General features: G+C 31.8%; 2 protein-coding genes across 2 annotated transcripts in view; both read left to right on the top strand.

The window, feature by feature from the left end:
* The first annotated feature begins 5,887 nt into the window (after positions 1–5,887).
* LOC111054936 lies at positions 5,888–15,613 on the top strand. Its single transcript, XM_039438233.1, has 6 exons — positions 5,888–6,192; positions 7,776–7,963; positions 10,216–10,363; positions 11,441–11,575; positions 13,134–13,376; positions 13,491–15,613. The coding sequence occupies exons 2-5, from the start codon at positions 7,785–7,787 to the stop codon at positions 13,353–13,355; spliced, it is 684 nt and encodes a 227-aa protein (XP_039294167.1). The 5' UTR covers positions 5,888–6,192; positions 7,776–7,784; the 3' UTR covers positions 13,356–13,376; positions 13,491–15,613.
* A 2,045-nt stretch (positions 15,614–17,658) lies between these two features.
* Positions 17,659–26,807, top strand: part of LOC111054934 (blood vessel epicardial substance) — a 107,036-nt gene continuing 97,887 nt past the window's right edge. The window contains exons 1-2 of the mRNA XM_039437390.1: positions 17,659–18,050; positions 21,347–21,552. The gene's annotated coding sequence lies outside the window, so the exon portion shown is untranslated. The remainder of the gene's footprint in view (positions 18,051–21,346; positions 21,553–26,807) is intronic.

Raw genomic sequence — 26,807 nt, 5'->3', positions numbered from 1 at the left:
TTGATTATTCTGAGGTATTTAAACAAGAAATTGGTCATTCAGTTGCAATGTTGCAAAGACGATGTTAAAGAAAACCAAAAGAACTTATCTTATGAGACCGATCATCTCATCAACATTTATTCAGTAATCGAGTCTCCAACTATATTCAAGTCCCATTTCACCTCAATTGCCGTTAGAAAAATAGAATTCATAGACAATGAAATGCCAATCAACCATTTTATTGGTCATCAGAGATCCCAGACTCTCTGACCCGTCTATAGGAGATACCAAAAGGTAGGACCCTCCTTATAAAGTGTATGTGTTCTAGTCTTCATTAGAGATCAATTCATCAAAAATGTTGATACCCTACTCTTGGAACAAAAGTCAATTTTATGTTGTCTTGATTTGTCTACTGATGGTATTTGATCATTGGGAGAAAATTGTTGAGGATGTATAGTGTGAGAGATTCGAGAGAAATGATGAAATAGTGTATGTGACACACTTACGTTTTGGGACTCATCTGTAGCAATGACAATAGCAGCATTGTTCGCTCATTTGGGACTGCTACAAATAAATCTACTAACAATCACGATAAATCAACAACTCCCGACGAGTTTCCCGGACTACACTCACTAAAATTTCCATAAAAATCGCCACCAAAATTCACACGAACTTGTTTCCTAGAACGAGACTCTACCGAGGAAAAATCACTATCTACCAATTTCCCACGAATCGGCCACATTCGGGAAAGTTCGGTGGCTGCTACGCTAGCGCTGCGCGGAGGAACGGTGAACTAATTATTGATTGGCGAACGGGGCGTTAGTCGGGAGCACCTTGACGTAGGCGGCTATGATGTCACCGCTTTTCCGACACCTCACTGATCGATAGGATTATATCGATACTTTATTGGAAAGGGAAGGTTCAAATGACGACAAGCAGTCCTTATTTGCCCACAATCAAATTGATGAGCGGCTGTTAAAAATAGCATCTAGGACGCTTTTTTCAACTAACAGCACACAAAAAGCTAGCAACTGATTCTGCGTCACAGACAAAACCTCGCCAATAATTTAGGAGTCTGGAGGCAGACAAACTACTTGTTGAGCGTGACTCACCCAGAGCATACCCAATTTACACGACATGAATGAAAATTCACAAACGTGTGTAAAATGAATAATTTATGGAATGATTCATAAAATAAATTTGCATCGCTGAGGATAGAGGGAGACTGTAGATACAATACTAAACTGAATCTCTGAAACCGTATTCAATTAACCAAACATGAATGAAAATGATAAACGTGTGTAAGTGAATTGACTTGTAATTGAATTGTGTAAGAATCGACCCATAAAATAAATTTTCATCGCTTAAAGAAGATAAGAGTATAGGTACAGCTTCATAGTACCGTATCCCTCTAGCAAGAATGGATTAGATTTACAAAACGTGTTTGAAATGAACAACTACAAGACTTAATCTATTTCAAACTATGTATAACCTTATTCAAATTTGGGAGGAGGATAGCACAAGGTTACCTTATTTTTTTCTCTCCCTATCATTTTGATGATGTACTTATTGTATGAATCAATGAATAAATAAAATATATATTTATGAGTATTCATTGATAAACATCGAATCATACAAAGCAGATCATAGAAATAATTACGAATTATAGAATCATATCAAATCATCGAATCATATGAATCATTGTAAGCAGAGGTTGTGAAAACAGTTCTGAGTTGAATCGATGTTGAAATTTCGATTAGAATCATGGAGCAAAATCTTGAACCAGAAAAATGAGATGGATGATGTCTGATGAAAAAATAAAAATAGTGATACAATGGAAAGGAAAGATGATACATACAAAGAATAAATAAGATAGATTAGTTCAAAAATAATACCATAGTAATAATAATAATAATAATAATAATAATAATATCGAGTGACCTGGCTGGCTCAGGTCTGGTGTCTGAGTTTTCAGGTCGCACTGATCAATTTCAGGGCCTCTGACATGACCTAACGACCATAGTAGGCCTACCTTTTTTAAATTTCAACTTTTTTAAACTTTTTAATATAAACGTTGTTTTTTTAAATATTGAACTATGGTATTATTTTTCAACTAACAAATCAAGTAGGCCTGAAGAAATACGTACGTTATTAGAAAATATCAGATGGAATATGAGCTATATTTAAGCTGAGAATGAATTCAAAATGACTCTTGGACCTGGTCGTGAATGATGGAGAGCCATATCTATTTCCAGGTTTATATTGAGAGCCAGATTAATTGGTCTAGAGTGAAGGAGATTGGCTCAGCTGTAGTTTCTCCTTTAATGAGTTCGATTCCCGATTGGTCTGACAATTGTATCGTTATTTATCTCATCGTCCACTTCACAAGCACAAATTATACGTCCTGTTCGTGGCACGTGTAAAGGAATAATGTGGGACCAATTACATAATAAAATGGTTATTGATTTATATGATTCTTCATTAAAACTTTTCAGGAGACAATTATAGAAGATGGATCACATTCTGTGAGGAAAGTAATCTTGCGTAAGATTAAAATTATTGTATGCCTATATTACAGGAAATGAGCCAGAACTTTCCATGAATGATTTGATTCTCAGGATTGTGTGGACCTACTAGCCCAGTCTTTGAAGACAAAAACCAGGCTTTTGCGTAACAAATTAGGGGAAAGCTGAATTTTTGCAGTGTGTTAGTATACATAGTACCACAGATCTAGCAGGATTTTTCCTTTCACTTGCATTGGATAAAATTAAGAATGAATAGTTTTGAAATTAGTTAGGTAAGTTTAAAGGAGACGAAGATTTCAATAAATGTATTCTTTCTCCAGAGTTTAAGCCACTAACTCAAGATTAATGCAAGAAAAAACCAAGTAATTGGTATAGGATTGTGAGGAATTTTATCCTCTATAAGCCATTTCAACTCTTAAATTTGTCTTCATCCACTCCGTTTGATTGAAAAATGGCTTGAACTCAGAAGAAAGGATACATTTCTTGAAATCCTCGGCTTCTTTAAACTTATATCCATCCAATTTCAAAACTATAAATTCTTAATTTTATCTAATTCACGTGAAAGGAAAAATCCAGATTCACAATTTGAAAACTATAAATTCTTAATTTCATCTAATTCACGTGAAAGGAAAAATCCAGATTCACAATTTGAGACCAAATTCAATTCTCTATCATCAAGGGCTTTCGAGGTGAATCACTACCTCCGTAAACAAAGCCATAGTGCATTCTGGTGACGTCAGTACAGGTAGGGCTACTACACCAATACAAATTTGTTGATTTCAGCTGATCTATATCAGCTAGTGTTTTTATAGTGTAGGAGCCCTACCTGTGCTGACGTTTCCATCAACCGCCTGTCTTGCACTATGGCTTTGTTTACGGAGGTAGTGGGTGAATAGCATTGAGAACAGAAAAAAACACATATTATTTTATAATAACAGTTTTCCCGAATCACCTTTTGGTAGTATTTCTCAAATGAGCATCTAGCGCGGAAAAAACGTGAATTGTGCAGATTAACTTTATTGATTGATTCATACAATAAGTACAACATAAAAATGATAGGGAGAGAAAAAATAAGTTAATCTTGTGCTTTTACTTTCCCAAATTCAGATAAGGTTAAGGTTATTTATTGTTAACTGGACAATAAACCCTATTATATTAAGCGAGCAATTTCTGTATTTATATATCTGGTTATTTATGTTTAACGGATCTCGAAAACGGCTCTAACGATTTTCACGAAATTTGGAGCATAGTAGGTTTATGATATAAAGATTCGATTGCACTAGGTCTCATCCTTGGGAAAACTTGCTAAACGACATTAGAAGGATAATACATCCTTGGCTGAAACAGCTGTGGATAGTAAAAAAGTGAGCGAGTGAGTATGTGAAAAATCGAAATATCGCATCCCCGAAATTCATAAGATGACGTATAGCCAGCTGTGAAATATAAACACGATCATTTTAGAGAATTATGTTCTGTTTATTAATAAATAAAAATAACGAGAGAAGCTCGGTGCCCCGATATTTAAGATTATAGAACATCAAAAAAGTTTGACTAATGATAAATCATTTTGAAGCTCTTAAAACGCGCTATAACTTTTCTTTTATACTCAACATATACTGTATCTCGAAATCGGAAGCGTAAACTTTTATTGGACAATACATGAACGAATTGAAAGGTAAAAGTTTCCTAATTTTCTGGCTTTGTATGGGAATAGCTTCCTGAACAATAGGAAGTACCTAAATGAAATAGGAATGAATCAAAGTCAGATTGACTATGTTTATTTGGAGCCGAGATATACTTTTTTCAAGAAACCATCGCAGTTTCAAACTTCGGTGTGGTCCTGGAATGGGGGGGGGGGGGTTAAGGAAAGGAGGTATGCAAGCGGTGTAACGATGGGGATTCTCCTGTTCCAGCTAACACACTGCAATAATTCAGCTTTCCCCTAATTTGTAAATATCTTTATTGACTGGGCTATTTCATTTACTACCTATTTCATTAGTTCAAATAATTTATTCAGAGCGGTAGTAGCCTCAAATGTTTGTCGACTGATTAATTAGCTCCAGTATAATTACAGTTATAGCAAATCTCTTTGAATTTACATTGATTTTCTCCATTATGATAAATTAGATTTAAAATATTTGCTAATTAGTAGATCTTATCATGATTTTCTATTGCAGATGTCAACATAATAATGCCTCAGGGCATCATTATAATATCATACTCAATTGAGAAATCCAATTATAGTATTTGAATCATTACATTATATTACATTAATTTATTACATTCATTAATCACATCATCAAATTAATGATTGGGAGAGAATCAACAGGATAAACCCAAAACTGTACCTCTCCCTAATTTTGATAAAAATAGTCCAAATGAGGTTATGAAAACACTTTTGCATAATTATCATGAGAAGAATGCATTAGATTTCTATCACATCAAAATAGGCCTACATGAAATCAAATCAGATTATAAGTAATCAGCGTCTTGAATGATGCTGAACATACAATAAGATATCATTTTATCTAGTATAGTGAGGAACCAAGGAACATTACAATGATTCACCTGAAATCCTACATTTTTTCCTACTAAAGCTTATACCTCACCGCCATACAGACTATAGTGAGGTCCACGTTATGACAGTATTTGATCAACTTTGGTTTTGCTATCCTTGACTATCATTCGACAAAGCCGGTAGCACTATCCATTTCTAGGTCCAAAACGATGCCAATTATGTTTTCAACAGTGTAGAAATATAATTAATTAATTCAGAGAATCGACATCGCCATTTTTCTATCTTTATCCACTGCCATTATAACGTGGACCTCACTATAGTGGCTGTGTAGAGCCATTGAAAGAATAAGATCCTTACCAAGCTATCTAGCGGTCAAGTCACAAACTATTTGAACATGGAAAAGCGAAGGAATATTATAGAGTACAGCTAATGCAAAATTACCATTTTTAGCATGAATATTTTTTTAGTTCTTAATTTTCAATTTCATATAAATAAAATAGAATTTTTTAAGAATGCAAAATTTTAGATAAATATTAGATGGATTTCAAGAAATTGTCTCCTTTTGGAGAAGTTGTTGAAGGGCCTGAATGACCCTTGAAATTTAGTGTTATGTAGATAAGTATTTTGGAGTGCCCTCAGAGAAACTTTTAATATCTATGTAAATATTATTTGAAATTTTGTTTAGATCTTCAGTATCAATAAAAGATCCAAGTATCCACAAACAACGGGAAACATACAAACTTTATTTATTTCTGATATCCTCCCAATCAGCTGATTCTTGCACATTTGAGACATCGCACAAATGAACTCTATACAAATACATTCCTCCAATCAGCAATCACCGAATACCCATCTCAGCTCTCAGGCATTGATCATGGTTGTTGGATATTATCAGTGATTCATTGTCTTTGATAACGACATCAGTTGCGTTTATTGAAACCATTAATTACTTTTTACGATGATTGATAATTCATTGCATGTGCAAATACTCATTAACCTTGAAAAAAACATCAAGTCGATCATTCCACCGATATGAAACAGCAGCGTCACTAACTTTGAGGTTATGTTGTAAACCACAAACAAATTTCTTGCTTGAGTATCAACAATAACTATTAATGTAATTTGGATTACAGTTTATGTTATAAATTCACACAAAAACTCATAGATCAGGTAGGGCTTACATTTATTTTTTACAGCTTTTTTATAAGGTATTTGAATAATAAGATTATTTAAGGTAGGGTACGATACATTCAATACTTATTGACATTTTCAATTTTAGAATGTATACGGTACAAATGCGGTACAAACCTATAATATTGAAGGTATGTAAATTACTGCAACCTACTCAATAATTTTTGTAATTTATAAACATGATTTAGAGCTTCAATCAATTGAATATGGCTAATTCAAAACTAACCTATATAATTTTACCGGCTATGCTATATGTTTTTTTCTGCAATTGATCCCTAAATAAACCATTGGCTTGTAGGAATGATTAAAAAAAGAAAACTAACCTTTAGTTTCAAGTTGTTTTTTTAAAATCTAAAAGAAAATGTTCAAGTCTTGGAAGCTGGCTTCAAATATTGTTAGGTACCGTATTGTTCCAACGGGCTTATACCAAGAGCTCGTCACTTATTATATCTGAGCAATTATATAAGAAACAAATTAACCAATAAAATAATTCAAGATTTCTTAATTGATTGGTAGACTCAGTTGTTAGTAGATCATATTATTCAATCACAACATTGAAACAAAGCTGAAAGCTTTTATTGAAGCTGAGTTTTAGTGTTTATAAGTTTGTGTTTTTTAAATGGTTCCAAATTTTCTTAAATAACTCAATATTATTCGTTGCAAGTGGTAATTGAGTGGAATATTTCTAATCAATTTATTAATTCAAGTCATCTTAATTCAAAATTTATAGTTTTCATGTTTATTTTGGACTAAAAATTGTACACGTGAAGTTCTAACCTTATCTTAAACTTTGTCACCTATACATTTGGAAGAAAAATAGCACAAGGACTATCTTATTATTTTATCTTCCAATGTTATTACATTAGTGTCATTTGCATTGTAAGTAAATAAATAAATAGACAAAAACAACTTATAATAATATTTTTGCCACAGTACTCCCAAAGGACATAACTTGTTTAATACATAATAAACTAATAAGAATGAAATTTTTCGAAAACTGATAAATAAAATACCGCAAAATCAATGCATTCTGAAGACTTGTACACAATTCGAGTCTACATTATTCAAACAATAAACATATATCTGAAGTGAATCGATTACGACTCAATATGATGAATACTAATGTCGTTCATAAACCTAGCCTAGCCTTTCAGTGATTGGTATCCAGTAGACAATAGAATGTAATCTCTCATTTTCTGCACATCTAAATTTGTATAGTGTATTATTTGAGTTAAAACCTATTATTAGTTAATTACAGATACTCATTGTAGAAAATTATATGATATTATAGATTGCTTTTTATAATGTATTTATTCACCATCAAGGCTAAATTTGACATTATGTGTTCATTGTATTTAATGGCAATAGACTTCTATTGTAACTTATGTTAACTTCGAGTTAAAACCTTTACGTTAATTACAAATACGTACTGTAGAAAATTATAATTTTAGATTGCTTTTTATAATGTATTTATTCACCAGCAAAACTAAATATGACGTGTTCATTGTATTTTTGATGACAATAGACTTCTATTAATTTTCAATAATCTATTATTTTTACAGGTTTAAAAGATGCGTTTCAGTGTTCCGAGGCTAATCTGCCTCTCATATAGACTGGTATCGGCTATCTGTCTCATCACAACGGTCGTCCTCATGTGGACAGTACTCAAATACAGCACCAAGCAGAATTTTACCCAAACTTGTCATCACTCTGAACAGTTCCAAGAGGGTCTGCATAATTTAGCTAATAGGTAAGCACAATAATACTGTAATATGAAATTATCGCTGCATTTCGAATCAAGATGAAAAACAAGCAATATCCAGGCATGACCCTACCAAAATAAGTGAGCTGGTATATCTAAGTTTTATAACTATTATAGATTTTAACTCGAACTATGAATGAATAAATGAATTTATTTCCTCCTCAAATTACAAATTACAAAAGTAGAAATTAAATAATATCTTGGAAATTATACTGATCACGTATCCAGTTGTATGATCAGATAATAGAAGTATAATTAACAAGGTAAAAACATTATCAACTTAAATAATAAAAATAAACTAGTTTGAAAAAAAAATAAAAAGCTGTGAGTCTAGTCTAGGTAATTAAGATTGCTAAAACATTACGGTACTGAAACTACTGCCTGTAGCGCATGAGAAAAACAAGACAAAAAAGAATAAATATGTAGGTAATTAAAGGATATACTACGCTCTACATTCCTTGCTTTCAAAGCCAGATACGGTGGCTTTAAACAACAATTAGTCAAGACTCGACACATTGTTTTTCTATTGAGAAAAGATCATTAATGATGAATGTTTTAATTTTCGTCCCACTTGTAGAACTGAAATTATAGGTGAATTACTCCCAGCTATTCATTTAAATTACAAAATACTTTAATAAGATTCATCCTACAAAAGGAAAAGCATAAGATTACGGTATCAATATCTTTAGAAATTGAAAATTTTCCACCTTATTTGATTAGAAATAATAATGGTTATCGACAATGATAATAATTCCAATTTGTTTATCATTATGAAACCTATTATAAATCAGATGAAGCATTCATGTCAGCTCAGTCACCCACTCAGATACAGTATTGATCTCTTGCTATTTGAAATCATAATTACCATGAAATGAATTATTTCCAAAATAAATATTTGAACATAAACAGTTTTCATGCAAGTAGATTGTCTAATGACGTTCTGGAAACACTCACCAAATGAATAAGCATTGGAAATCCGTATTGGTTGTACAGGTTATAACTTTATAATAGCTTGATGGTGTTGCTTTCGTTTAAGAAGATTGATGTAGCCTATGGTTGACTGCCAAGGCAATTTCAAATAGCACTTCCCATGTCGTTTGAGCGCTTGCCAGACAATATCAACTGCGCCACGCATTTGTCAATCATCTTAAGAAGTAATAGTTGTCGTTGTCACTGTAAAAACATGCACATCAGATCATTTTTTATCTCACCAAAATAATGACACTTCACAATAGTATAATATAAGGAATGAAACACTATGAAAGAGGAAGGAATATAGTTGAGAAAACTATAAACAATGTCATTATTTGAATCCCTACCTTAAAAAATAATTTTAATCTATTGTGAATTTTAAAATTTTTGTGTCTTTTCAGAGAAGAGGAAAAAGATTAAATTTGCCTAGAATGTCAAAATCTTCTATAATTTTCATAATAAAAAGCAGGGTTATTAAATAAATCAAATAAGATGTTAAAGTGTTAAGCATAACAATACCTTGGACAATTTCAATAAATCATATAAGATGTTAATGTGTTAAGCATAACAATGAATCTCAAATGATACTATGGACAATCTCATGAACTAAATATAGGAAGAGATGATGATTTGGCTAGAGCCTGTTTTCTCTTTCCAATATTGTAATGTTTTTGATCTAATAAATGAATACCGGTAATAATATCCATAAATTATTTTATGTAAATATTGATTGATTGAGTACTTTATGTATACAATATATACTGGCTTATACACTTTTTACAATAGCTTACAATACAGCAAAATTATAGATGAATTTACAAAATTAAGAAAACAATTATTGAGCTGTATATGATATGAAATAAAGCAATTTGTAGTAACTGTAGATAAAATAGATAATATTGTTATGCATCCACATAAATTGTCGGAACTTTGGACATATCAATGTCCATTCTTCGGAAAGAATATTCGAAGTATCCTTCCTACTAACTCTCTACCAAAATATGGGAGGTATATCAGGTTACCTTATTTTTTCTCTCCCTATCATTTTGATGATGTACTTATTGTATGAATCAATAAATAATAAAAAAAGAATATGTATAACTTATAAAATTTTTCCTGTTTTTGAAGCTCTTCCAGTTCAGAAGAACATATTTTCAAACCTCGAATATTTAAACATAAAATTTTTCCTGTTTTTGAAGCTCTTCCAGTTCAGAAGAACATATTTTCAAACCTCGAATATTTAAACTGTAATTTTCTTTATTTTTCAGAGTTCATCTTGTTCTAACTTCACTAGGACTCTCCAACTTCCTTTGCTATGGCTCCCTTTGGGGCCAGCTTAGACTTTCCAGGTCATTGCCCTGGGAGCCTGATGTAGAGCTATGTGTACTCAATGAGGAAGTGTCATTGAGAGACGAGGTAAGTTATGGATATTTTAAACTACAATGATTATTGTAATACCTTATGATATGATTGTAAATATTCAATTCCTAAGCGACGACTGTAACGATTCTAGCCGCGCTGTATTAACTGACTGACGACATATGAATATGGTCGACATAACTCTATATAGACTTTAAAAATACACAGTAATAGATTGCAGCCGTTGATACAACGCGGTTAGAGTTATATTCATGTTAGAGAATATTCATGTAATCCATAACACTGTTATATTTCGTAAATAGAATAGAATTTATTGTTTCTCATAAACAACAGTACACTATTACAAGAAAAAACAAAACAAAGATATTAAGTTATTATCCAAATTTAAAAAAGGCTATGGCTCAAAAATATAACAATGTGAGAATACAAAGAAATATTTCTCATTTCAACATTGCCATATGCAGTCATAATAATAATATAACCAATAGTCATTAGCCATAATATGTCATATTTTATGAATAAACTAATTTGAATTTAGAGTCGTTGCTCACGACTTAATTAAAAATAATCATATTTAAATAATAATAATATTTAATTTAAATAATTAATTTCAACTAATTTAAAATTATTGACTCACACAGTAAGGAAATATATCCAACTTATCATTATTACAACGGGAATGAACGTTGAATAATGAAATATTGGAACAATTCCTACTTCCTAAACGTTTGCGGTAATCCACGTAATACATTCTTATAAAATTCTCCACTTTGCATGAGCACTGATGATTTTTAAGTAAACGCACAAGTTCTACATGAACCATGGAATGGTTCCATGGAACCATTATATTATACTCATCACAACAGGAAGTCGTGACCGGCAGAAAGGATACAAAAAGAATTACTGGAAATTACTGAAACAACACTAATGATGTTGAGCATTGAATAGTCTCTAAAATTTACTGCCTTGCAATATAAGCAAAAACCTCAAGCAAAACTGCCTTACAATTCATTAAGCAAAAGGGCATTCCTTTGTTTGGTAGCTCTACCACTCTATATCATGTATATTTTATTCTTTTCATCATCATTTATTAAACTGTGTTTTTCTTTGCAGGTTTTCCTATCTCGTACATTCAAGAAGCACTCAATGCAGCTTGATTACGATTCGACTGAAGGAAAATACTCAATCACTGACCAGTCTCTTCCTGGTGCTACTGTACATCTTGTAGTATTCGAGCATGATCCCATGGTAGGTTGATTTATGGTCTTGTTTATAAATTTAGGATTATATATAACTAAAGGATTCAAAATCGAGGATTCATAAGCATAAAACTATGAAATAGAAATATTCTCTCTTCTTTATTTCAATGAAACTATGTAACTTTATGTCATAAAAAACTATACTAACTTTATTTCATAAAACTATGAAATAGAAATATTCTCTCTTCTTTATTTCAATGCTTTGTACATAAATAATTATATTATGTGAACAGAAATCGGTGACTTACCGGAAATATTCAAGATGAAACCATTATTTCAAGGAGGTTGACGTGTCTGTCTGCTATCCATTCGATCCTTGATTTAAATATCAGCTGATACTGTAAAGTCATCGTTCTGCTTTATCATGAAAGTGTGAGTTAGCTTCATCATGTTGGATCTGAAATTTCTGAAAAAAGATGGCTTTGAATGTCACTGATGCGAATGAATTGTGAAAACTGTGAAAAGCTCTCTTAGCTTATAAATGAATCCAAAATCGTAAATGTCTGGATCAGGGTTTTGTTCTGTAAAATAGATGATATAAAATACATTTGATCAATTTTGAATTTACTTCATCTACTTGAATTACTGATATAACTATTAATAATAGGCAATGCTCCAACTTAATCTGCTGACTCCCTATTATTGGTTAAACATTACCAACATTTTTGTTTTATTCCATTATTAGTTTTGAAATTTCATTCTTACTATTCATTTCATCTTAACCGATATAGTTGATTGTTAATTCAGTTGTTGTTTAACATTGATTCTTAAAGTATTGACAAATGAATCGTATCACAACTGATTTTTAGTATGAAAGTCTAGAGACTGGATTTATTTATTTTTCATTATAATGGAAATGACACTAATGTAATAACATTGGTAGATAAAATAATAAGGTACAGTAGTCCTTGTGCTATTTTTCTTCCAAATTTATAGGTGACAAAGTACAAGATAAGGTTAGAATTTCACGAGTACAATTTTTTATAAAATTTTAGTCGAAAATAAACATGAAAACTATAAATTTTGAATTAAGATGACTTGAATTAATAAATTGATTGGAAATATTCCACTCAATTACCACTTGTAACGAATAATATTGAGTTAAGAAAATTTGGAACCATTGAAGAAACACAAACTTGTAAACACTAAAGCTCAGCTCATAACACAACAGTAACAATGAAAAGTGAAAATATAATTTCTATAAGTTCTACTGGTATTATTAAATTTATACTCATTGAGTGAGAATAGTCTTAAGAACTTGAATTTTTTCCCTGTCACTGTTATCTCTCAAGTATTTCAAATTACATAACTATAGTTTTATTCTAAAACCATAAGTTCTACTGGTATTATTAAATTTATACTCATTGAGTGAGAATAGTCTTAAGAACTTGAATTTATTTTCCCTGTCACTGTTGTCTCTCAAGTATTTCAAATTACATAACTATAGTTTTATTCTAAAACCGACACCTTATCATATGTACAAGCCTTCTTATACTTATTGTTGATTCTTATTCTCCAAGTTTTGATCATGTTCTTGATATTTTCAGGTGAATATGCTGAGAAGGGTGGGCTGGAAACGACGAGTGCTACCTCCAGACTGTGAGTCCCTGCCATCCCTTAATTGCTTTCCCCCAAGACTCGTGAAGCCGCCCCTGCCAGTGAGAGAATTCGGGGGATTCGTGATGCCTGTGCCGAGAGAGGGCATCGAAATCCAGAAGTACCACTACCCTGACAACTGGTGGAAAGAAATATTGCCAAAAAACTGTTAATTTTCAACAACCTTCTCAATTCTCCCGACAACTCGTGGAAGGAAATATTGCCAAAGAACTGTTAATTTTCGACAACCTTCTTAATACTCCTGACAACTCCTGGAAGGAGAAATTTTCAATACTCCTGGACAAATCCTCCCGACAAATCGTGGAAGGAAATATTGCCAAAGAACTGTTAATTTTCGACAACCTTCTTAATACTCCTGACAACTCCTGGAAGGAGAAATTTTCAATACTCCTGACAACATTTCTAGTGAAAGGAAATAATGTTATTACCAACAATCTGTTAATAATTGGAATAACTTTTTCAATACCTCCTGACAACTTTCAGAGTGTGAAATATTGCCAAAGAACTGTTGATTTCTGTCAATTTTATCAATATTCAAAAACTCATCCATCCACTCGATTGAGGTGTTTTGTCACAAATTATTAACGTTTCAATTCTTCAACTGAAGAAACGTGTTAATATTCCACCATGGAAATATATTAGTTTCATAAATTGAATGTGCTTTGATTTTGCACTTCTATTATTTGTTTTATGTTTTAACAATTTTACCAAAGAATATCCTTCCAATCTAACATAGTGTATTGATGATTTAGTTTATTTTTGTTTTAGTTTAGGAATTTGTTTAATGTGGCCAATTTTTTTGTCCCTGTTATCTCAATATGGAGTAAGTTTGAAAGATATGTTTGAAAACCGCAGTAAGCTTACGAAACCTGCTAAGAATTATATTCTCATTTTGTCTTGTCTCAACTTGCTATCAGGTACAACATTTTCCTTGAAATGTTCAATTTTCAAAACTGCAACATAATAACAAAATTTGCGGTGATTTTTGCTACATCGGATTTTGAAAATTATGAGCTTACACATAATCAGCTACTTGGAAGTTTCAAGAACCACCGATTCAATCAAATTTAATTTGATTACTTTATTTGAGATTACTTTTGGTTCCTTGCACAATTTGAATGACTTTATCATCTTGAAAAAAATTATAATACCTGTATTGTAAATACTATTCTTATTGATAATGATCTGTGATTTGTAGGTAGGTTAGTACTTGTATTATATTTTGTAGTGCGTTCTCAAAAAACGTTTCTTTGTTTGTCTAATTACTCTTAGCATTAAAAGGACGATATAAGGGTTTACGATTATTGATACATGGCAGGATAAGAAAATTGACAACTGGTACATGAATTTAACTAACTACCTATAATATTTTCAAATTTTAAGATAATTATTTCCAATTTCAATCGGTCTGCCACTGTCCTTATGAAATTCAATTAGAGCAGCTCATTTATTTGTATAGTTGGAATTTATAAGATGTGAATAACTATTTTTGGCATAAAATTTAATTGAATTTGCTAGTATTACATCAGATAGCATTCCACACATAAAATAATTCTCCAGCAAGTTTTTCAAATAAGGCACTGCATATTTATATTTAATCCAAAAGTATTGATTCTATCTAGTCATTACATTGCTTCCAAGTTATTTTCGCAATTAATAATTTTTGTTATGTTTGATTTTGTGCTAAATAAATTTATATTCCTAGTTGAACAATTCTATATTTTAGAATAAAATATTCATCACTTTCCTATTCTTTCAGTTGATCACAGACATCGTTTTCACTTCCATCCTAAATTATTTCCAGTAATATCCAATATATTTTTTATCAGACTATTTGTTTTCTAGCCACCCATTAATTTAGTCAAGAAATATTAATTAATTTCTTATACATTTTTAACATTATGTGCTCAAATTAATAATTATCAATATTACAGCGATGCTCAAATTATATTAATGTGTAGTATTTAGTACGAGTTTCAGAAATTTCTCATTGGGTTTAAATACTGAGTCTACAATTCACAATATATCATTTTGTTTTGTTGAATTTTGTACAGAAAGCAAAAAATACAAGCTAAAATCAAGTGATGATAAAATAATCATCTCCAGGAATAATAAGAAACAATATTTCTCATTGTTACTGCGATCATAATTACCATTTATACTCAAGTTCACTAATAAATTTCTTTTTCTAAAAACAGCTATCATTTTCATATATTTTTTATTGGAGTTTAAATGGATTCTACTGTGGTCTGCTTATCTATATACATGATCTCATTGAGATTTAAAATGAATACTATTATATTCTTAAACTTGGCACTAAGTAAGATAATAATGACAATATTTAATATTATAATATGAGAGTTAATTTCAATTCATGTAAATAAATATAAATGTTTAGAATCCACTATTATACCGTATTTCAATAACCTTCTCAGTAAAATTTTATTTTTCAATATTTATTGATTATTACTGGAGTACCTATATATAGTATAGGTAATCTTAACATCCGAATTATAGTTACTTGAAAATCTAATTTTTTTATTTAAAAATTGCTTAATTGTTGTGATTCATGTTTCCATTACATTATTACCTTTATCATGTTTTTATTTTGAGTTGCGTTTGATATAGTATCTACACTTTCAAAAACTTACTATATATATATATATATATATATATATATATATATAATATATATATATATATATATATATATTATATATATATATAATATATATATATATATATATGAATTCAGGGCTAACCACTTATTTTTATTTATAAACTAGAATTATAGTACCCTTTTTCGAAATTAATAAAAAATAATAGATTAAGAATTAATTTCAAAATTTATTTTTTAAAATCTGTGTGGATAACTGAAATTAGTGGTTATGAATTGTATTTTTAATCTATTATTTTTTATTAATTTCAAAAAGAAGGTACTATAATATTCTCGTTCATGAATAAATATGTATATTCAAATGTTACTGTATTGTTTGAATATTAATCATTTTCGATTTGAATATCAACATTATTTTCAATTTTCACAATTTCTCTTGCTATATTATTTCTTATTTCTTCATTAGTTTCAAATTTTGGTACGGCTGTCCTAAACAACACAAGAGAATCTTTGTGGCATTCTAGAAGTTTTGATCATGAATCATACAATACACTGTTTTCCATTTTTCCCATTTCTATAATATGCAGTATTGTTCGTAATAAAGATAGCTAGATAAATTCAGAAGGTAAGTATGTATACACATCCCTTTACTTTTGAAACTACCGCTATCCGTTACTCTCTTCTGATGCAGTAGCAGATATTGGAGGCTTTTTCCATCAAGCATTTCATAGAGCTCTCCAATAGGTGCTTTTAAAAGTAACTGTTCCTCTCTCTAGACACGAAGTAAAATACTATACTTTCCTCATTTTGTGTTAACAGTGATCATATTTCGATTCATGTAGAATATTGTTACAATTGTTAATATAGTACCTAGTTTCTAAGTAGTATATCTGAAAATTGAATGATCTCATCTAGCTATTAAAATAATCTTTAAACTTCTAAGAAATTAGTTTTTTACTGTGTCCTTCAATGATGTCTTGTCACTAGTCACTGTAAAACCATATACGGTAGCCTAATACAGTTATTTTTCTTTAAAATTACAATCACTTATTTTTTTCTAGTAGCCTACGGTAAATATTAAGTATAACTTCATACATGAGTGCAACATTACTACTATACACTTAACATACTTTTCCAATTCTTTGACTCCTACTTATCTCCAGGTTCGGTAAGAGTAGTAAACATTATTTAATAACTCAGGTTTGAGGAAAGTTGTCTCTCAATTTCAAGAACTTTTTCTATTATTTTGAGAGCAGCTCACTAATATACAGTCCCAGTTCACATGATCTCAGAGTTACATTATTTCGCAAGTTAGGTACCTAAGTTACACTTCTTAGGTACAGTAAGATAAGATGTTTATAGACTTATAAACCCGTCAAGTTGTCACTTTCAAAGTGGAGTAACAGTTTGGCTCAACTCACACTAACGCGACTCAGGTCGAGACTAGACTCAGATCGACTCACTCGACTCTAGTGGAGAGCATGTGTTTTCAAATGGTGCATCGCGGAGACTAGAATCGACTGGTCTTAGTGTCACCATTTGGAAACACATGCCTCTTCTCGACCTGAGTCGCGTAAATGTGAGTTGACCCTTACTATAATACTCTGCTCTATCCCTACAATTTCCCAAAATACCCGTTACATTTTCCAGGTACGGTAACCGTTACCACAGGTTGTTGTCACAGTTACCTTCGGTTCCCGAATTTTGGGAGTATGAGTTGAGCTACAGGAGATGGTGAAAGTGGTCCGTAGGAGGGGGTAACGGAAAATCGATTACTCTCCCCCTCCCCGCCCCACCTTCACGGAAACCCGGTGGTGGGGGAAATGCATACATATATACATGGCGATATAGGGTGGAGTGAGAACAGTGAGTAGTGAGCCTCGAACGCGACGTGAAATCAGTCCATGCATTCATAGCTAATTCAAATCGAAACGCTGAAGGCAAACTAGGAAGGACTCCTTACAATGTAACAGCGTACCACACTGCACTTCCGGGTTTAACATCTGTGTACTTATCAGTGAGCCCTTATCAATTTTGTGATCAAATTCCCAAATTTCCACACACACTAGGTTCAGGTAGTCTTCTAACCAATAACAACATGCACTACATGTTCAATATGTTAATTAATCTGTTTCATCCAATCAGTTTCAAATATTGTTGATAAGTCATCTACATAAAACTAATCAACTCTTCACCGGCTTCAATAGTGTACAACAAACACCCTCAACAGGTAAAGTATATCTATATAAACAAATTACCTATGTGTGCATTGGAATGATTGTAATTAGAAGTCGATAGAGAGGTCATTGCTCGTTGGCACCTATCGTTTACACAAGGATTATCGTGATTTACACAAGAAATTTCGAGTGTTTTGGAGATGAATCAATTATAAGTTATGAGTTTCGAGATGATTTGAATGTGACTTAATAAAATTCAATTAGTAGTAACATGTTAAACGATGAAAGTTCTTAGATGATGATGATATTTTTGTTGATGATTCAATCAAGGTAGTTACCACATGCTTGGAAATTGAAGTTTTGAGATTATGATTTAATAATTATTTGTGTGTGATCTGATGATGAATCAATTAGTTGTAACACTCTTTTAGTAACGAACATTTTGAGAATGATAATGATGGTTTGTTGATGATAAGTAGTAACATGCTTGAGAATAAAAGTTTCGATATACATTAATGATGGTGGTGATGATTTGATAAAATTATTTTCATGTGGTTTTCTATTATTATGATTAAATACGAAGTGAAATACTTACGATAGAAGTTCTGAGATTATGATAATTTATGAGCGATTCGATAATAGATCATTAATAACATTATTTTTTAGTAGTATTTCTGATTATGAAATTTTCATTCATGAATTAACGAGGGCTGCAGTAAAACTATAAAGAAACGAAATAGTGTTGTTCATAGGATGAAAATGATAATAATATTCGTATGTTTTTTTATTGGTGGGAAGTTCCTGAAGCTCCACCTCGCCTGAACATATAATTTAAGCCATCAATGGGCCTTAAGACTATCATACTTCAGCCGGGACCGTCAATATAACGTGCCCATCCGATAACACGGGAGTGACCTGTTCAAAGACGTTTGTCTATGAGCGGGGTTCGAACCTGGGAAAATGAAAATCCTATACTATTAAACGAGCAACTTCTGTTTATATGTTTGGATGTTTAGATGTTTTTATGTTTGTATTTCACCGGATCTCGAAAACGGCTCTAACGATTCTCACGAAATTCAGAACATAGTAGGTTTATAATATGAAGATTCGATGGCACTAGGTCTCATCCCTGGAAAAACTCGCAAAAGGACATTGAAAGGATAATTATTATTTCGTCGTCTGTTGGTGATGGAAGTGAGTGAGCGAGTTCATGAGTGTGGGACTGTGTCAAAATTATGACTCAGCTGTTGAACTTTTGTAATCATTCAATCAGGTACTTAGTGCCGGTTGCAAAAAAGCCGGGTTATTTTCAATCCTGATTAATTCCAGTAGATCCATCTTTTTGAAATGGTCTTCTCTGATTTGGTTCACGTGAAGTTAATCAGGATTAAAATTTAACCGGCTTTTGTGCAACTGGGCCTTTGTGAGGGAAATTTTTGCATTCCTCTGGGAATTAATCTCAATTTAATGTGATTAGATAGAACATTTCTGTATGAATGTTATTATAATTTCTTCTTTCGTACAGTAATAAATTGTTTATGCTTTTGTACTCCAGAGCGAAGCTCGGTCCCCGATATTGATAATGAATGGAGAAAGTAAGAAATTATCTTTTGTAGAAGCAAATTTTCACATTTAAGATTGAGGAATATTTTAAAGAAATGTGGAAAGATGTTTAAAATAAGTTAGTTCAAATGGTGTGGCAAACAAATCAAAAATGATGAAAATGGAGTACCTAGGTACTTTACAATGAATGCCATTCAATTGTAGCCTTTTATGGGAATTTTTTATTCTCAATGTAGAATGGATGATCAGTGCAACAGAGTGGCTATATAAAGATATGGTTTTCTGAATTAATATGTTTTTATAATGAATTTCATCCATTTCAAAGAAAAAAAAACTACATAAGATATTTTAAAGTCTCCAATACAACAAGTTTTTTGACGATGGATTGAATGATACAAACTGAGACAATGGAAAAAAGATGACATTGACATTCATTCTTTATTGATTCATATACTAAGTACATCATCAAAATGATAGGGAGAGAAAAATAAGGCGAAAAACAATAATAATATCGAGTGACCTGGCTGGCTCAAGTCTGGTGTCAGAGTTTTCAGGTCGCAACTGATCAATTTAAGGGCCTCTGACATGCCCCAACAACAGCTTTTCAGTTCTTTGTTACAGTTAGTTAATAATACTGTAAATAATAATTCAACTTAACCATAGATGACTGAACAAGTAGTAGTTGTCAATGTTATATTAGAAAGCATCTTCAAAGTCTATAATGTAATATACAAACTAATCATAATAAAGAATCCAGGTTTTTGCTACACAACAAACGAACCAGACCTCCTGTATATATAAGAGGTCCTGAAACGAGAAACCAAAATCCATAACTAGATTATTGTTGTACAAGAAAAGGCGATCTAGATCAGGAATGAATAAGAATAGTAAAGAAAGCAAGAATCAAGGGAAGAGTCATTGTGAGTGCTTTCTGCGTCATTTGTCAAGAGGCAGAGAACTGAATCTTTCATTGGACATGGAAGCAAAAAGTGAATCATCTTGCGGAGAGAGAAATATTGGAAGATACCTTTCTTCATATCCAACAATAGTGGGAAAAGTTTGACTTGACATTATCATTATTCTGAAGAGATCAGGGGTATTCAAGGTTGTCCTATGATAAAACTTATTACTACAAACATTATTATTATTCTTTAGAGATCAGTGGTATTCAAGATTGATCTTGGGCGCTTCTAGATTCAGTTCGATGAAAAAAATTCATAAATTTAGTAGTGAAAGTAAGAGAAGAATTTTCTAAATTATAATCACAGTTCTTTGAGAAACATGTTGGGATAATAACTCACAGGAAGTTATTAGACTCCATGTTTGTGACTCGTAAAATGAAGATACCATACTTGACTTTTGAATGTAATTTTTGGGTAAGAGAGATTGTTGAAGTAGACATGAGTAGGATCAGAAAGTCATCATGAACATTCAATTTGGAACATTAGTGATTCTCGACCATCTCAAAAGTTATTTCACGTTAGAGCCGTGATATTATTGAGGTGCATCCTGAAAAATTTCGACTACCATCCCAACTATGTCACACTAAAAAATTCTCAAAGTATTTAATTTTTCAATAATTATAAAATATCTATTTGGAGCATGATGCTTCAATAAATGGAGTTTTCCAAGTATAGATAAATATTTTATTGTGAATTAATGTTTGAAAAATACCCTGCCTTTGAATATGAAAATATGACTATGAAAATAATGAGTTATAAATATATATTATTATATTGACTGTGGTCACGAAATATCTTCAATTAATAATGATTTTCATTTTCAGTGAACTAAGAGAGAGAGAGAGAGAGAGAGAGAGAGAGAGAGAGAGAGAGAGAGAGAGAGAGAGACGGACAATGACGACTTCCAGAGCTTCTAGTTTGAGAAAGACACATTTTTAGGGATATGACACCGTTGCTGTTAGTCACCAAAGAAATTGTTTCATCACATCATTCTTAGAATCAGAAAATATGGAGGATTGGACGTGAACTGGTAAGTTTTAATAAGAATGATAATTTATGAAAAGTCTAAGCATGTTATGAAAGAACAAATGTAATAAAATAACACCATAGTACCCTTTTTGAGATCTTTTTAATATGAGATAATAAATGAAAAACAACTACGAGCTTTGATGCTCGTAGCTTTGATGCTTACACAATTTTTAAATTTTGATGTTAGCATCGAAACTAGCATAGTTGTTTTCTATTTAAATTTATTTTTGACCGAGCGAAGTGAGGTCTAAGATTCAAGTCGACGGTTTGGCATATCTCTTGTTTGAATGTTTAAATGTTTATATGTTGCGCATTTACGGCGAAACGCGGTAATAGATTTTCATGAAATTTGACAGGTATGTTCCTTTTTTAATTGAGCGTCGACGTATATAAAAGGTTTTTGGAAATTTTGCATTTCAAGGATAATATAAAAGGAAAAAGGAGCCTCCTTCATACGCCAATATTAGAGTAAAAATCAGGCAATAGAATTATTCATCATAAATCAGCTGACAGGTGATTACACAGATGTGTGGAGAAGCCAGTCTATTGCTGTATTTCCATCAGGTCTATAGTTTCAATCAGGTACTTGTGGATGAGAATACTGCGTGAGGTCTACTGTTCACAGAGCTACTAGTCAATAGTTCAAAACGGATTATCAACTTGCAGTTCGTCATGGATAGTGAAATAGATGGTAATATGGTGTTATTTTGCAAATAAGAAATTAAAAAGCCCTGAATATAAGCGTTTACAGGAAATAAAATATATTATAAATAGACACCATAATTCCATCTTAGGAATTGTAGCATCAAATAATTCACCACACTGGAATAAACTTCTATTTTGCTGCTGAAAGTCAGGATGAGCTTAGCCTACCACCTGGCTTCTCCAATGATAATTCAAATATTAAATAATTATACCAAATATTACACAATGTTTCATATTTTATTATTTAAAGATCACAAATTATACTGTAATACTGAGCCCAAGCCTACTACATATGCATGGTACTTTTCGTTACAACACATATTAGAAATGAATGCTTGGAGACCATTACACTGAATGACTCTTTCATTCTGACCAGAGCTGTATCAAACAAATATTATCAACTACTAAATGCGTGGGGACAGAATTGAGCTTTTAGAAACGGCAATGCTATTATAGTGCACTGTTATGATACAATTGAGATCGATTTCATATACGGTAATCTTATTTCATTATAGAGATGAGTACTATATTGAACCAATTGAAGAATAAAATAGCAATGTCCAATACGAGTCCTAGTGTAAACGTTATATGATTATAGGCCATATTTGCACTAATCTACGTTTAACGTTAATCTACGATTACATTTAGGTCGCATTTATTATAACTGTGTTTCATTCGGGGTTTGAGCTAACAGGTAATCTATCTCTGTTTAATCCGAGATGGTGCAAACGGGCCAAAGTGCTCTTGATAAGGACCGATATGAGATTAATATTGATGTTATGGAGTTCAACTGGATTACCGTGAAATACAATTCTAAATTATTGTGACTGGTGATTTCAATAACAATATCAAAATTATATTGAAATGATCCATTACAATAACATAATTGTAATTTCTTGTATTTGGTAATAAATTCATTATTCGTTATTCATAATTTATACCAAAAACATAGATTTTTTAAAAGTATAACATTGAGATGATTGTTTTCATCACTGCTATTGAGTTCCTAACGGCTCTAGTGACACACGCCATGATACTATCAATTTATAACAATGAAAAATTATCTAATAATTTATAATTCATGTATAATAAGATATAATATATAATTTCATATTGAATTTGCATTTTTCAATTACTAGGCTATTTGAAATATAATTTTTACTACGTGGAAGTAGTAGCGACTCTGACACCAGACCTGAGCCAGCCAGGTCACTCAATTATTATTTTTTTACTACTTGGAAGCAGCATTTCTAAAAGATAAGACTCTTCTAATATAATCAAAATTTCAGTATTTAAGAGATTGAACTAAAAGGTAAACTAACTTGTAAAAGTTACTAACCCACTAACTATTACAGTTAAATTCATAATTATTAATTCAATTCATAAGTAAATAACATAAATCGAATTGAATTCTCGTTATTCAAGAAATTGAACAAAAAAGATTCAACATGTATTTATACCCACATTTAAAAAAGAAAAATATAAAAAGTTGAGGTTACGGGAGAATTGAATGAATTAAGATCTCTTCAGAAAAAAATATTCTTTATCCAAATATCATTCGGACTTCAAGCAGTTGAGAAAATTGCATTAGATATTCATTCACCAAGCTCCAGGTATCCAAAACTGCTGAACCTTGGTGAACGATGCCAGGGTTATATTCATATGATTCACATTTATTTGGTTGTGTTGCGTGAGATGTTGCAGTGCTATTGTGAGGTGAATAGATGTCATTACATTCACAGATAGGGATCATCACATTCGTTCACATGCTAAAAACGCCAAGCGAATGCTGCTTTTTATACGTATTACATATTGAAGACTCAACAGAGAATAATCTCAGACATCGAATTCAACAGTTGAAATGATAAAGATCTTTTGAATTTACATTCAGCTGCGAACAACTCCAATTTTCACTTAAAAACATCATTCTTGATCATTCAAAATACTAGTAGTTCTGTGAACAGTAGACCTCGCGCAATTAAAAACTACAGCCTCCATCAGAGTATTATGTCCTGTCCTGACGTGTCGGCGAGATATCGGTGTGTAAACAACTAATGGCTGTTTCAAATGTTGTATCGACAATAATTATTGATATTAATTATAATTATTATCATTAGAATGCTGATAATTTGATGTGAACAACTAATGGCTGTTTCAAATGTTGTATCGACAATAATTATTAATATTAATTATAATTATTATCATTAGAATGCTGATAATTTGTTGTAAACAACTATGCTACTATCATTAAAAGCTTACCGAGTTGAAAGCAGAGAAAAGTCGGGAGAAAAAAAGCTACTTTGAGTAAGGTAATCAATATTGCATGCCTCATCGCTTGCCATTAATAGTCCACACGACAGTTGATTTTTCACCAAATTACATTGGGATATTAATTGCATGCAATTAATAATCCACTCGACGGCTGATTTATGATGAATAATTCTATAGTCTGATTTTTATGGTAATATTGGCGTTCGAGAGAGACTACTTTTCCTTTTGTATTTATATCCTTGAAATGCAAAATTTCAAAAAACCTTCTGTATACGTCGACGCACAATTTCAAGAGGAACATACCTGTTAAATTTCATGGGAATCTATTGCCGCGTTTCGCCGTAAATGCGGAACATAAAAACATATAAACATGAAGAGAAATGCCAAACCGTCGACTTGAATCTTAGACCTCACTTCGCTCGAACTGAAATAATATGTTGCTCACAAGAACCAAACGCCAAACTTTCGATTGGCTGATGAAAGCTGATATGATGATGATTGTGATGATAATGATGTTCATGATAACGAAAGATGAATGGGCATACAGAGCCGATAGGTACCAAGTCTAAACCACTGAGAAGTGTATTTTATAGCATAGTTGATGGAGCTGGTATAATTGATATTTGTGGATGAATTGAATCGATTATTATCAGATTGATTGATATATATCCTATTGGAAGTAATTTTAGAAGATTTTTTAATAAATCTCCGACTGCTAAGCGACTGCTTCATTTAAAACTTTGCTTCCTTGCTCTTATCATACAAGCTTAACTTGACAACATTTGAAGTAGCAATATATTTGAACTTGACAACATTTCAACAGTTATTAATAAGTAGCAATATATTGTGTAGTTATCAATTCGAATTTCCATGAGCTTGCTACTATAGTTTATTATAGTTCAAGAGTATTATACTACACAAGCCGGCAGGCTCGCTTCGCTCGTCTTATCCGTCTAGCCAGGGGGCTCCTCCACTGGACCCACGGCTGAATCATTCAGAGATGAGAACAGAAAACTCGCTCCGCTTGCCTGCATTCTTCATCATCTGAGCACGCTTCCATGAAAAAACATTTTTTAGGACCGATTCAATCACACGTTGACTGAGACCAAGTAGGCAAACGATGAGAAACGTCGATTTCGATCGTATCTTTGGAAAAATTTTTAAGCACTTCATATAATTTCTAGAACCCAGCTGAAAATATGTACCGAATTTGAATATTTCCTGTTTCTCAGTAAAACCGTCTATCTTTGGCGTAATTTAGAAGTCCTCTTGAGACAACATTTCTAGACCCTTGCTGAACTTCTGTACCAAATTTGAACATTTTTTGCTAATTTGTTCTTGAAAAAGCTGGGAAAAAGCAGAGAAACTAAGATTTTGGGCGTATCATTGGAACATTTTTCAAATCCTTTCTTAGTGCGCCTCTAGAAGGCCAACTGACAACATACATGCCAAATTTGAACGTATTTGGTTCAGTAGATTTTTAGTTCTGTTGATTATGAATGAATGAATGAGTGAGTGAGTGAATCAGTGTCATTTCGCTTTAAAATAATAAAGAATATAGATTCAGACAAACCACCAATAAGGATTGTTTTAATCAATGTCCGAAGAACCTCAACCCAGGGATTGATGAGAGTCCGTGTAACCTCAGAGCATTGCCTCTATGAGTTCACCAAACCACTTAAGAAGGAGAGCTGCAATTTGTATTGGAGGTAACGGTGGGAGGCGGAGGACAAGAAGACAAAGATAAAGCCATCGCAATGAATAACGTAAAAGTGAGACAGAAAAGGGCCTCTGATAACAAATGTATCTGTGTCATTACTTCCCTACCTAATTAAAGTGACGCCTTGATTTATGTGTAATTCACATGAGCTTTTCAATGGCTAGGAGGTTTACTAGGAGATCTCATTTTCTACTAGAACCTCTGACGAGGTGGCTTTACTTCAAATTTATTGTTAATAAACTATTGATCAAAACATATCTTATTGGAGAAATTGTTTTTTAAGTAGTGATTTCTTAGTTTAAACTTACAGCTGATTGCGTTTGTATGTTCGATAATAACAACCAAAACTTTACAAGTTAGTGAACTTCAGGTTTTGATTGATTGATTGAGTACTTTATTTATGTAGATTACAATATATACTGGCTTATACACTTATATACAATAGCTTACAATACAGCAAAATTATAGATGAATTCACATAATATAGACTAAGAAAATAATTATTGAACTGTATATGATATGAAAAAGCAATTTGTAATATAATAACTATAGATAATTAT

The sequence above is a fragment of the Nilaparvata lugens genome, chromosome 11, assembly GCF_014356525.2.
Source record: "Nilaparvata lugens isolate BPH chromosome 11, ASM1435652v1, whole genome shotgun sequence".
Lineage (NCBI taxonomy): Eukaryota > Metazoa > Arthropoda > Insecta > Hemiptera > Delphacidae > Nilaparvata > Nilaparvata lugens.
This window is presented reverse-complemented; position numbering and strand designations above follow the sequence as displayed.

What these genes read in the sequence shown, in the direction of transcription:
- LOC111054936 (XM_039438233.1), top strand. Translation starts at nt 7,785, where the DNA reads ATGCGTTTCAGTGTTCCGAGGCTAATCTGCCTCTCATATAGACTGGTA. An exon ending in CTGCATAATTTAGCTAATAG is followed by an intron (nt 7,964 to 10,215) that starts GTAAGCACAATA and finishes TTTATTTTTCAG; the next exon opens with AGTTCATCTTGTTCTAACTT. An exon ending in TATTCGAGCATGATCCCATG is followed by an intron (nt 11,576 to 13,133) that starts GTAGGTTGATTT and finishes TGATATTTTCAG; the next exon opens with GTGAATATGCTGAGAAGGGT.